The sequence below is a fragment of the Metarhizium album genome (assembly GCF_000804445.1).
Source record: "Metarhizium album ARSEF 1941 chromosome Unknown scaffold_10, whole genome shotgun sequence".
Lineage (NCBI taxonomy): Eukaryota > Fungi > Ascomycota > Sordariomycetes > Hypocreales > Clavicipitaceae > Metarhizium > Metarhizium album.
This window is the reverse complement of record NW_024467584.1, coordinates 239245-252424: the sequence shown is the minus strand read 5'-3', so window position 1 is coordinate 252424 and position 13180 is coordinate 239245. Positions and strand designations below refer to the sequence as shown.

Here is a 13180-nt window from a genome sequence, read left to right as displayed (position 1 = left end):
TACCCTTGCCCTTACCCTTACCCCGACTGCATGTCCATGTGAGAGCTGAGGGAGAAACCAGCACATGAGGCATTCCAACGTCAGAACATGGTGTTCTTACTACGTACGAAAAAACTGCGGTACGTTGGCACTCTCGGACTGATCAATCCTCGGCACTAGCAGCATTCATTGTCATCGCTCGCCGGCCTTTATTTCCCTATTTTCCACGAGCACTCTTCACTCATCAAAAGGCATTGTATTCGGGTGCAGGAGGACGTGCGATGTCATCATCAAAATACCACAGGATCGGTTGAGACTTGTTGCTCCTGGGCGCGACATAACTTCAGAATCATACCGGACAAAAGGTACTGCCAGGACAGCCCTAGCACTGAGGGACTCTTCAGTAACTAACACGTCCTCCCGTCCCGACACAAGTTGGGGGGGCAGACATGCTCGGTAGATTATCCCATGTTTTTTCTGCACCCTGAGTATCTATAACTGCATAGAGTCCTGATAGTTGGGCAGCATGATATTGTAGACGTCTTTTCGGCTGAGTTGCTTCCTCATCCACGACCACGCTCCGAATATATCCAGCGAGATTCTCTGGATAAACTCACAATATTACTACCACTGCCTGCGTGTCGATTCTCTGCCAGATGCCTTTAGCTCCAGCGTATCTGCATGAATCTGGCCGAAGAATTGTCCACTAAGACATAAAATCGGATGATGTCCTTGTCTGCGAGCGGAATTAACATGGAATTCGTGTAGTTCTCAGGAATCTTAGCTTGCACGCACGTGGCGATCGTAAAAGGCCATTTCCGGCATACCACTTTATGCAGCATCAAAAATCCAGGAAGGCTTCTTAGAAAGGGCTGCGACAGTGTATTCACCAGCTGTGGATATGTGGTCGCTAGGCGTAGTGATACACCAACTTCTCTTTGGCCTCCCAGACTACTAGGAGTGCAGGGAGCGACCCTCCCAGGCAGAAGCTGCCATTGCTTCCCCAAAGCGCAATCTAACTTGGTGTGACCGGATTGTCCATTGCCTTGAGGATGAGTGCCGCAAGGAATCAAATGCCCTCAAACAACTACTACTTCACAGCACGTTGCGTATATCGCCGAGTGACAGAGAGTCTGCCCAAGGATGCTACGAGAAGGCAATGGCACATGCACGGAAGACTGGTAAACACGATGTTTGCTCAGGCAGGGGAAAGACGACCGTCTTCTTTAGCCCTGATATTAAACAGAAGCCAACGATTCTGAGTGACAAGTCCGACAATGAACGATCAACTGATCGTTACTCTCGTCGGACCTCAGCCAGGGATTTAGAATCTGCAATGAAGTGGCCACGACCTCGGGAAAGTCAAGGTGCTCCTCACTCACACTTCGTGTACAAGACCCCAGCCCTAATCGAAGTCCTGGACGAACTCGCAACGATCCGGCTACTCAGATGAGGAAGTTGACTAGGAAGCAGCAGCAGCAACAGATTTGTTACAGGAGCTGGAAAATGGGCCTTAACCAAACAGAGAGCTTCACCTATGGTTAGCACATGCCAGCGATGAGATCTCAGGACCAAAGACTACCCAAATATGTATCCCGAGACGAGGAACTAGGAACTCGGGTTATGAGATATGGAGCACGGATAGGTGCTCTGTCGATTGGTTTTCTGGGACATGTTCAATGTTATTTGGTTATCAATAGCCTCTATGCCCAACTTTGATGATAATGTAGGTGTGACAAATTGAAATCGTGGAGTTTTCTGTGGCAACGCCACGAGACACTGGTTGGCTGCTGACGTAGGGCACACTGTCGTAGGAGGATGAACAGTATACAAACTAGGAAGCTCCCGTCGTCATTGTCTGTTGACAGGTAGGTTTTCCAAGCTGATTAGAGTAACACGATTCTGCAAATCGCGCAGCTTAACGACTCAACAAAGCCTTCGGTGTCCGGTCAATACAAGACGCCCTGTAGATGTGTCTCTCATCCTTGACCTTGCAGTCTTCCAACACGGAAAGACAAAGACGCCATGGACAGAGTGGCCCATACTCGCGCCGAAGGCACGGATGGGAAGCTGTATCGGATTTGGCTGAGCTCAGAAGCCCGGATTTCAAAGCCCTTTAATTTCCAGGCCGAGGCCTCATTTTCGCAGTAACTGGACGGCTTGTACGCCTCGTTGTCTTGTCAAACTCACTGTCTCTTCCTGCCTTGACTCTGAAGATGGGACCTCGATGGGCCCCGGAGACTACGCCATGCAAGCCGCTTGCCATCTTTCCACAAGTCACTTCGAGGCTGAGTGCTGTGCCCTTGGCTTCAAATTTGTATTTTCCGTACCCCGGTTCTTGTTTGTTAAACTTGAGTTTGCAAGGACCGCGGGCCTGAATGGAGTCAAGAGATCCAAGATGCGGTGCCGTGAGGCTTATAAGTCACCCGAGGCTGCTTTGAGGCGTTGAGGCTCTGAACTCATTATACGTGCGGTAGCTTCGCTCCCCGAGACGGAGGCTGCGAGTCGCAGCAGCAGAGATGACTACAAGACAGCAGGTGAAACCTTTAATTCCATAAGATTTTCATTACGCACTGTCTCGGTCTATAGAAATACCACGCACGTCAAAAACGTCACGATGCCTCCTAGCTCAGAGTCAACCAGCTAAAACCGTACCTAGTCCAAAGCGAAGAAAGCTCGCTCGCTACTCATTAATCCTGCCACCAATTTTCAAAGGGCCAACAGGCGTATCCTTGGCCCGTTATTGTCATGGCGGACAGGTTGCGTCCCTTGAGCAGATCGGCTGAGGCTGAATCTGGCGTTGTCGCTAGACTCAACAGAAGGAACAAGAAAAAGCGTCTTCAACACGCAATTGCATCATTTTTCCTTTTTCTGTTTCTATTGATTTTTTTTTCGGTCCTCTTTCATTTTGTAGGAGCCTGATTGTCCGCTCTCGCGTTACTATAAGTAGTATTGCCTGCTGTTCCAACACAAGCTTCTTCTCCTCTTTCACTTCAAGTCTTCCTTTGTCTCTTTGTGACATTTCCCAACTGTCCCTTGCCTTTCTTAGAAAAATGACTTCCTCTCAGAAACAAGTCCCCGTCACGCCCCAGCCCACCTCTACTCCCGCGCCGGTTGCATCCCAACATGGCCAGAACGGGCTCGTCGACCAAGCCGACCTTGACGACTGGAAATCCCGCTTCAACGACGTGCTCTCTCGCCCCGGAGAGGTTCTCAAATCCAAGTCACCAGAGACCGCTCAGCCCTGGTCCGCTGGCTTCTTCGACTGCTTCCACCCCATTGACACTTGTTTCGTCACCTGCTGCCTGCCCTGCGTAGCCTTTGGCAAGACTCGCCACCGCCTTCGCAACAGCGGAAGTCTCGATGAATATGGGGCCATCAACACTTCTGTGAGTTCTTGTTTCCAAATCGGACGAGCCGGATGAAAGGTCTCGCGTAGTCGCAGCATACTAACAACACGCCCTGGAAATAGTGCCTGCTTTACTGCGGCGCCGCAAGCTTCGGTCTTCACTGGGTCCCCGTGGCCATGCAGCGGATGAACATGCGCGAGAAGCACAATTTGACCGGGTCGTGCCTCGAGGACATCCTCACGTCGTGCTTCTGCTACTGCTGCAGCCTGGTCCAGCAGGACAAGGAGGCCGAGCAACGCGAGCAGCAGCTCCTAAGCTCTAGTCTTCAGCAGCAGTACAAGTCCAACGATGAAATGCAGTACGTCCCTAAGACTGCTCCAAAAGGGTTCATCTGAAATGAAGCTCAGTTGAGTATACGGAGCTTTTGGGCCTGGCGTGTAGATGGAAAACTCGAAAACGATACCAGGATGGTCTTGGGTGCAGGATTATAGTTGGACGGGTACTCTTTTGCACAGCAATATTGGGAATTGCTACACGGGCATGACACTTTGGCTACACGGGCATGACTCTTACACGGGCATGACTTTTACCACTTCTGATTGGTCGCATACTTTCTTGGCCCCACAGATACTTCCTCGGAAAGGCGGTGTAGCCAACTTCACTAACAAGCTCCTACATCACCATGAATTGCAGTGTCACTTATCGTTGTGGGCGCGATTGGTCTTCTGCTATCTTGCAAGCCTGCATTTCGGATTAAACTACCGTCCTTGTACTGTTAGCCAGTAACTGTCAAATACTGGCAAAAGACGTGATGTGGTCTACTTAATTTATTGCCTCACAACGATACAATCTGGATCTTCGTCATCACTCTTAGCCAGTTCCCATTGACTCCTTGTCCTGCGAATGTTTCGTTGCGTCCTCCGTCCACTGTACCGCACGCCTGTCGTATTCCCAGCATTTAGGACTTTAGAAGGTCTACCTGGCCCTTGCTGGGCTGAGATGCCAATTTGGCCACCAGTTTGTGTGATGGTTTCTCGAGTAGCTTTATGCACTCTCCTAGCAAGAGTTGGCTTATTGAGACTTCCTGGCGGTCGACCTCGTCGCCCACTTGGTTGATTATCAGATCGGCTACTTGATGTAATAGCTAGGCTTTCTGGGATAACCTGCGCTGTATTCTTTGGCCTTCCACGTAGTGCAGTGGCAACTTTCGGGTCAAGAATTCGTCGGTATGGATCTTGAGATGCCGATTCCCGTAGTCGCCAGCGTGGGTGGACCTCCCATTTAGTGAAACGTGTGTCAGAATCTAGCTTTGCGTAGACTTTATGATAGCATGGGATTCCCAGCTCAATAGAGACCGTACAGTCGTCGTCGCAAAGTCCAATAGAGTCGGGGAAGGGATTCTTCCCCGTCGGCAGAAATTTGCGAGCAATACAGTATTGCTTGTTGATTAACCCAAGTCCTTTCGATGACATGGTTGTTCGTAGTTCACCAAGATAGTTTCCCATCGAACCTAGGTATTGTGGAGCAGTCAGGACATCATCCTGTCCACAGGCATCCTTAAAGGCACGTTCTTGGTCATGTATCATATCCTGCATTGCCTCGACGAGTCGGTAGAGGTGGCTCATGCCATTTAATAGATAGCTTTTGATATTATTGTTGCTTGCTTCTGTGCCGGACGTAACTCGGATTCCGAAGTTACGATAACGACGGATAAAGCAACGTGCCCATTGAGCACTAACAGGCATATAAGTCGAGTAGAGGTATTGTAAGATCGCTCGTTGGTCGTCGAACTCTTTACAAAGATCTCTCCATGCCTGCTCAAACGCTTCCTCAGTCTCGGCATAGAGAACCTTTTTCCACATTAAAACAACGCCTTGGTAAGTATGAGGAATCTTATCACTACTCGACCGATCTTCGATCAGATGCTTATCTGTAGTGCTCAACCCGCCATCCGCCTGTGAGGGAATGTCTTCACTGTCACTAGCGCTAGGGCTAGTAGTACTGTCCTCACGTTGGCCCGTCCACCTAGTCTTCGATTTAAGCAAAACGTTTGAAAGGATATGATGAATACAAAGCTGTTGCTGTGCATTTGGAAACTGATCATTAACGGCAGCTTTCATAGCCTTGTCGAAGTCTGTGATGATGACATCTGGTTCCCTGAGTGAGTGTTTTGTAATGAGCTTGCGAACACTCTCTGCAAGGAATTGGAACCCCTCCCTCCTCTCGTTATCTATTAAGCCAAATGCAGCATTGAACACAGTTCCAAGACAGGTTTGGCCAGTAGCCTGGAATAAAGGAAGCTTGAAGCGATTAGTGTTATATGTGTTATCAAAGCTAATAACCTCGGGGAAGCGCTTCCACATCTGTAGACAGTACGGAAAGGTCCAGACAAGACCAAGCAGTCTATCTGGATCATCATCGGCCCATTTCGCGATGTATGGGATCTTCTTCTCATCAAAGAGTTTGATCAATGCCGCAGTAGGTGTATAGCCATTTAGCTTCTCTCGGTTAATGAACGAACGGGCATTATAGATATCCTTCCGCAGGAGTGTTGTATCGGGGAATTGCTCCTCAACCATAGCAGCTACATCACTGGCTCGAATACCCGCGCGACGGCTTGCTGACTCGATGGTTGCTTTAACTGGTGTAGTAAGGCGGCGGTGGGAAACATGCGCAGATGGCGTAATACTCCGTTCATGGTTATGCTGGTGATGTTTCGGGTCTCTATGTTGTCGAAGAAGCCACTTGCCTTCCTCTAGGGCTTCAGCAATTATCATCCATTTGCAATCACACTTCCGAGACCTTCGGGTTCGAAGACCAGAACCCCCCGAGGCCCGAGATTGTCCAAACCGGTCGCATTGAATGGAGTACCTAATCAACCGTCCCTTATAGGAATATTTATTCCGCCGAATAATACCAAATCCGTTCTCCTTTGCAAATGCGTTGGTTGTTTTAAAAAGAACTTCGGCCGAGGGCGCTGGGTCGCCAGGGATTATTGGGTTCGGAATTGGCTCCGGGGCGGGAGATAGAGACTGTCGCATAGGCGAGGAACTAATATTTTCGGGCGTCGGTGATATTCGAGGAGGTTGTGTGGGTGACCTACGAGGTGGAGAGTACGGTGGAGGAGAGTCATATGCTTCGAAACTTAATGGTGACCATCCCCATCTCTCTCGCCAAGCTTGTACACGTTCGTATGATCGAGCAAGGTCTACAGTTAGCCTTCGACCTTCGCCGGTAACCTCTCGTACTATGCGCATTGCGGACTCGAACTCGGCTCTTGTCCTTGTTGGGAGATGCTGGGCGGATGGGGGTGATTCGGGAGGTTCAGAGGCGAATGGATCAAATTCTGGGCCTGGTATAAGCGCTCTGACTCGCTGGCTCCATCTTTTTCCACGGAAGAAGTCATTTTGAAGATATATCTCATAGTCAGATCGAAGGCCCCATGCAGGCTCATGGCGGCCCTGTGAACCATGGGGGTGTGGGAGACTTGAAAGTGTTTGCGGGAAAGAGGCGAACAGGTTATCGAGTGCATTTTCGTCCCCGAGGCCGTAGAACTGACCGATACTCGTAGCAGAGCTACTCGCGGATTGTGGTCGGTCTTCAACTGTGGAAGGACTAGATCTGCGTCGCCGACTGGATTTGTGTCGCTTTCCTCTTTGTGATTGATCACTGGGACTAGGGCTCCGCGACCTGCGAGGAGGTGTGCGAGGCAAAGACATTGACGTCTTGAGAAGAGAACAAGATTGTAGTGAAAGAATTGGTCGCTATCTCTACAGCATAGGGTGCCGTATTATGGTTTATTAAAAGCTACGAAAATGAAGAAAGCAAGCTCGAGGGGGTCGCCCCGACTGCGCGACCACTGGGTTGCTGCGTAGTAGCTTAGCCGAAATGAAGTAATTTACACAGAAGCAAGGTTAAAATGGCCCAGGTACTTGCGGCTGAGGTGGCAGAATCCAGCGTCGTTAACAGAGACAATGCGACCAATCAGAAGTGGTAAAAGTCATGCCCGTGTAAGAGTCATGCCCGTGTAGCCAAAGTGTCATGCCCGTGTAGCAATTCCCGCAATATTCCAGTTGATACCTCTTTCATCTCGTGAGTTGTTTTGAATACATTTCCTCGGTTCATATTGAATACAGGGGTTTATGGACGGAATGTGATTGCTTTCGCAACACGGTCGCCGATGCCTTTAGACTTGCCCATGCTCCAAGCCATGAGCCGAACTTGTCGACTGGCCAGAATTCGATCAGGCGCTAGGAGGAGTTGTCCTCGCTAGCTTGAATATCAGTAGTGATAATTGCCCGGGATGCAAGTCTGAGGTACACTGAATGGTGTATGATCAACAAAGCCCAGCCGTAGGCTGTTATTGAACTTGACTGGCCAGGAAGAGCTGGGTTTATTACTGTTGGTGATCTGGCCAAACGCCTCGCCGTATGACTCTGTGTTCCTGAGAGAGACGAGTCTCGCCAACCGGCTACATCGCATGCGTACCCGGCTGAAGCCGCATGACGCCGCAAGCATGCGAGTTTCTAGCAGGCGGCAGGCACAACTCTGTCCGAAAGCAGAAATACCATCTTTGTAAGAGTCGTGAATCTAGGCATCCGAGATTTGACCAATGTCAAGTTATGTAGAGACAATGTATAATACAGCATCATGTACCCTGATGCGCCAATTGTACAGGCATTCCGCTATGCCGCAATCCCGGCCTGCGCATCCGTCGAGCTCGTCGACTGCACCACATAACTTTCCATCTCCTCTAAACGCTGTGCCAACATTCCATCGTACGGTGGCGCCTCCATAATGCCCATGACAAATGGCCCCTGCGCACCCCATGTACATCCATGTAGGTGATCGCGAATGGTCACTAATAGATCTTGAGCTTCTTGATCCGCATATAGTCCGGCGGCAGTCATCTCTTGCAGTACATCCAACGCAGAGTTGGCATCGCCGAATCGATTCCAATGCATTTGCGCGAGTCGGGTGTAGAACGGTGTCGACACTCCTAGCACGTAGGATGGCAGGCCAAGTTCCTTGACACGAGGAAGGGTCTGGAATGCATAGTCGGATGGTCGATCGAATGCGGTGTCGAACAGGCCCATGGCTGTGTTGATGAAGTGCGGGTATAGAGGGCCGTGGACGTCCATTATACGCTTTTCCTCCTCGGCAGCAAGTTTCGTTGCAGGCTTTGGAGCACCTGCAGGTTTCCCAGTACCCTTGGGCTTTGCGTTTTTGACCGATTCTACTTTGGCCTTGCGCTCTGTTTTTTTAGTTGCTTTCTCTTCTTTCTCTTTCCCTCTGCTGTCCGGGTTCTTGTCCGACGCTTCTGTGACCTCACCGCTTTTGTTCGTGGCTGAACCGCTTCCATTTATTCCCTTTTCATTCTTGGCCTTGACTGTTTTACGCTGCAAAATTCCCAGCTTTCTCGGTAGAGAGAAAACTTCCTTTTCCATGACAGCCCACAGCTCGGCATCCGTCTGGCAGGTGCCCATCAAGCCATCAACCCTCTCGCGCTCCTGGACACGGGCGCGTTCGTATCTTGCACGCTCTTCCCACTTTGCTTGATCTGCCTCGTCCAATTCGACCATCTGACGTACTGATGAACCATTCGGCTCCAGCTCATACAGTCCCAGCGCAACTTGAGCTGCGTTTCTCAACGACGGCGGATATCGGCCGAGAAATTTCTCTCGAAACTCCATGACACGTGCTTGCTCGACTATGGATCGCGCCATGCCGGCCTCGGGCTCCTGAGGATTGTCGCCCTTGATTTGTGTGCCGTCCGAGGGAGCAGGCCGCCTCTTTGCGGCTGGCATTTTCCCTTGGGCAATTTCATCAAAGATGCCTTTGAAAATCTCTGCTTCAGACGGGGTTATCGTGGATTTTTGGCCGGGCGCATTCATCGTTTCTTCGTAGGGTGTGTCATGGTCCCATTCGAAAGGAATAGAGTTGTCTGGTTTCCGGAACCTGGGCCTTCCATATGCGTGAGCAAGACGGATGAACTGCGACACGTGTGGCACGCGCAGTGCTCTCTGCAGAGTCTTGGTTTGGTACAGAAACGACAGCAGTGTTGACGACATGCTGAATAAGTGCCATCACGATGCAATCATCTCGTGTCCATGGCAAGCTCATGATGAGAAGTGTGATGGGTCCAGAAGAGCGTCCGCCGGCTAATTCCCGGGACAATAAAACCTCGGATGGTGTCGGCGCGTGACTTCGCGCCGCCCATTAAAGCGACCGCCTGAGTGGACGCGCCAAGAGTCGCGTTTATTGGCGACTGCCGCCTCGAAAGCGACCAATTCGCGATGCTATTCTGAATAATTGCTGGTTTTCAATTCGTTGTTTCCGGATTGAAACACTACAAAGTCTGACCGGGGACAGGATCTATTTCCCACGATTGCTCTCGCCCGTCGCTACAATTCTCCCACCGCCAAAATGCCAGTCAAGAAGGAACCAGGCGAAATGAGCGCCTTTGAGCGCAAACGACTAGAAAACATCGCCGCCAACCGCGCCATCCTGACAGACATTTCCGTCACGGCAAAGAAGATTATTCCGGATAAAGCTAGACCAGCGAAGCCTGCGGCGCCCAAGCGCAAAAGCCGCGGAGACCAAGTGAAACGCGAACCAAGTCGTCCCACGCGCATGAGTTCACGCCTGGCCGGTATCGAGGCGGATAATGAGACGCTGAAGCGCAAGCTAGAAGTCCAAGCAGAAAACCAAGCCGAGGTGGCAAAGGCCAAGAAGCTTCGTGTCGTGAATGACTTGAACTTGGGCGACATTGTGGTCGAGGGCAAGAAATGGAGCGCCGGACTGGATAGCCTGAAAGGCATTGTGCGTGGCGCAGAACCCGGCGTGAGGACATTCACCGAGGACGATGTTCGAGAGACGACGGATAAGAGTCTGAAGGACTTGCGACAACGGATGGGCGGTCTCAAGCTATATGAACATTGGCTTCCAAATGGTGTGTTGTGACCATCAGCGCTGACCAGTCGTGCGTACATACCAACCTAACGTGACAGACATCAAAATCACGCCGCAGCGCGTATACGCCCTTGGACTGCACCCGACCGAGGACAAACCCATCGTTTTCGCAGGCGACAAGGAAGGCAACATGGGCGTGTTTGACGGCTCACAAACACCCCCTGAAGTTGGTGATGACGACAATCCGGTTACGGATCCGGAAATATCGGCCTTCAAGACACACTCCAGAACAATCACATCGTTTTCCTTCTCCCCTGCAGACGCTAACACTGTATACACCTCATCGTATGACTCGTCCATCCGTAAAATGGACCTCGAAAAGGGGACATCCATCCAGGTTTTCGCCCCCTCAGACATCGACACCGACATGCCCATCTCAGCGCTGGACATGGCGCACTCGGAGCCCAACATCCTCTATTTTTCAACTCTTGACGGCGGCGTAGGGCGCTACGACGTTCGCGCCCCGGGAAGCGAAGAGATCTGGACGTTGTCGGAACAAAAAGTCGGTGGCTTCTCACTGCACCCTCTTCAGCCACATCTCATCGCCACCGCGTCGCTCGATAGAACGATGAAGATATGGGATACCAGGAAAATCTCTGGCAAGGGCGACCTCCGCCACCCGGCTTTGCTGGGAGAACACGAGTCACGGCTGTCTGTGTCGCACGCGTCGTGGAGTGCCGCAGGACACGTCGCCACATCCTCGTACGATGACACGGTCAAGGTTTACGACTTTACCGACGCAAGTAGCTGGAGGCCAGGACACGACATATCCGCCAAAGCAATGGAGCCGAAACACAAGATACCCCATAACAACCAGACGGGTCGGTGGGTTACGATACTCAAGCCGCAGTGGCAGCGACGCCCGCACGACGGCATACAAAAGTTTGTTATTGCAAATATGAATCGGTTTGTAGACGTATTTGCGTCGGACGGAAGCCAGTTGGCGCAACTAGATGGCGAGGGAATCACGGCCGTGCCCGCAGTGGCGCACTTCCATCCGACGATGGATTGGGTCGCTGCGGGCAATGGCAGCGGGAAGCTGTGTTTGTGGCAGTGATTTGAGTAAATGCCGGTCAGGTATAGTAATGAAACATGATTATATCCCAGGTTCTCACTTATGCTGTCTGGTAGAGGTCACAGTTCCAAAGGATCGGTGTTGACTTGTCCGTGCGCTTTCTCTAAAGACCTCGAGGCCTGTTTGCGGTAGTATCATTCTGCTGAGGCCATGAGTCACTGGCCCCAACTCGTTTATGGCATCGGCAAACACGGCTTGATTCTCTACGTGCTCGCGGGCCATTGGATAAGAGGCCATATGCATCGACAACTGCCGCAGCGGGTAGCCGTTTGGGCGAGATATCAATTGACATTCCGGAATGTGAAGAAGAACAGGATGCACGTCTCTGCGCTCCGAAGCCCGTGGAGCAATCGGAGAAGTCTGTTTTTGCAGCATCATCTTGGTGCTTGAACGCGGTGTCGGCTGTAGACTCGGAGTGGCTTACGTTACAAGTTGCGGGTCAATGTTACTCCAGTCCGCTTGACATGCACATTGTAGCCCATCGTGAACAACCGCTTGGTCTTTCTTGATTAACACTACATCGAAACGGCGCGGCAGCAGCATGGAGTCATGAACATCTTACTTGGCTCCCCGTCCGAGTTCAACAGCGCTTGAGACTCGGGGCGCGATGGCACGCGGGTAAGTGTCTGCAAGTCTAAAACACACACCAAATGGCCCCTTTTAACGATTTAACATTGTAGGCCACTGACCTTTCTAAATTTGGGCATCATTGTCGATATAGGTTTCGTATGTATTGCTTCTCATTTCGACCGGTTGAGGTTTCGAAGCTGCCGAATCATGAGGTGGATGGACCCTTGTCTAGTACACAAAACATTGAGCTTGTCGCATTGCCAGCCGGGATCACCACACACGGGTGTCACCAGAAGATTCTTCTCTGTCCCCGCAGACACGGGTTTTACATGGCATTTTACCAGTAGCCGTCATCAGTAGCGAAATCCGGAGCTCACAATCGGAGAAGAGGAAAAAGACTTGACCGGGTTGTTGTAATCTCTCTGGCATCGTCGTTGTCGCCGACTCGTTTTTTGACCTCAGCCACACCCCCTTCCATCCCGCATACTGTCTCATGCTTTCTTTTTTCTGCATTCCTCAGAGTCCCTCTGAAGGGCGTGAACTTGATCGCAGGTTCCTCGGCAGCCTTATTGCAGCGCCTGGCTTCTTGAACGAGAACACGGGGACGCCCCCTAGGCTCTTAATGATCCAAGCTTCTCGCCGCGGGCATGCCAGCCTCCCCGAGGCCATGAGAAGATGACTCTCAGTGACCATGAGTCCTTGCGTAGCGTCTTAAGCCCTGTCAAAGAATCCAAGATCCTTGGTTGCAAGTGCCAGCGACTTGTCCTGGCTCCTAGCAACACAACAACGACCAGGGCGCTGAAATACATCACTCCTCACTACGTCAACCTATCTACGGCTCTTAACTCTGGTTTATCTGGCAAATATCATATCATCATCCCATAAAACAAAGACCGCACAGTAAACCAACCCCGCACGCCATGCTGACCCGCTCGAGCTTCCCGATCGCCCTGGCTCAGGTCCCGGAACGGCACCGCATTGGGGAAGCCTACCAACAGACGAGTGAGCCAGGGAGAAGTCATCTTGGCCAGCCACAACGAGGGATTCACGATAGATCAATGGCATACCTCTCCATCGGCATCTACAGTACCTGGTCGTCGACACTCCGAAAGGCAATCCGGCTTGGCTTGTTGGAGACATGCGATGAGGGAGTCGGTCTATACATGGGGCTGGGTGCGCGCTGAAAGGTTATGAGTGAGCGTTCAGTTGCCGTCTCTCCCCTGGGATTTCTAGC

General features: G+C 51.3%; 4 protein-coding genes across 4 annotated transcripts; 2 read left to right on the top strand and 2 right to left on the bottom strand.

The window, feature by feature from the left end:
- Positions 1-3032: 3032 nt before the first annotated feature.
- Positions 3033-3724, top strand: MAM_04498 (PLAC8 family protein; the record flags this gene model as incomplete). The annotated part of the gene is made up of 2 exons (XM_040823296.1): positions 3033-3368; positions 3452-3724. 2 exons carry the CDS (start codon positions 3033-3035, stop codon positions 3722-3724), a joined length of 609 nt encoding a protein of 202 aa, XP_040678549.1.
- A 563-nt stretch (positions 3725-4287) lies between these two features.
- MAM_04497 (uncharacterized protein) lies at positions 4288-5908 on the bottom strand (the record flags this gene model as incomplete). The annotated part of the gene is made up of 2 exons (XM_040823295.1): positions 4288-4457; positions 4690-5908. 2 exons carry the CDS (start codon positions 5906-5908, stop codon positions 4288-4290), a joined length of 1389 nt encoding a protein of 462 aa, XP_040678548.1.
- A 2106-nt stretch (positions 5909-8014) lies between these two features.
- On the bottom strand, positions 8015-9400 carry MAM_04496 (uncharacterized protein; the record flags this gene model as incomplete). The annotated part of the gene is made up of 1 exon (XM_040823294.1): positions 8015-9400. The coding sequence occupies one exon, from the start codon at positions 9398-9400 to the stop codon at positions 8015-8017; it is 1386 nt and encodes a 461-aa protein (XP_040678547.1).
- A 355-nt stretch (positions 9401-9755) lies between these two features.
- On the top strand, positions 9756-11358 carry MAM_04495 (WD repeat containing protein; the record flags this gene model as incomplete). The annotated part of the gene is made up of 2 exons (XM_040823293.1): positions 9756-10281; positions 10340-11358. The coding sequence occupies 2 exons, from the start codon at positions 9756-9758 to the stop codon at positions 11356-11358; spliced, it is 1545 nt and encodes a 514-aa protein (XP_040678546.1).
- Between the last annotated feature and the right edge of the window lie 1822 nt (positions 11359-13180).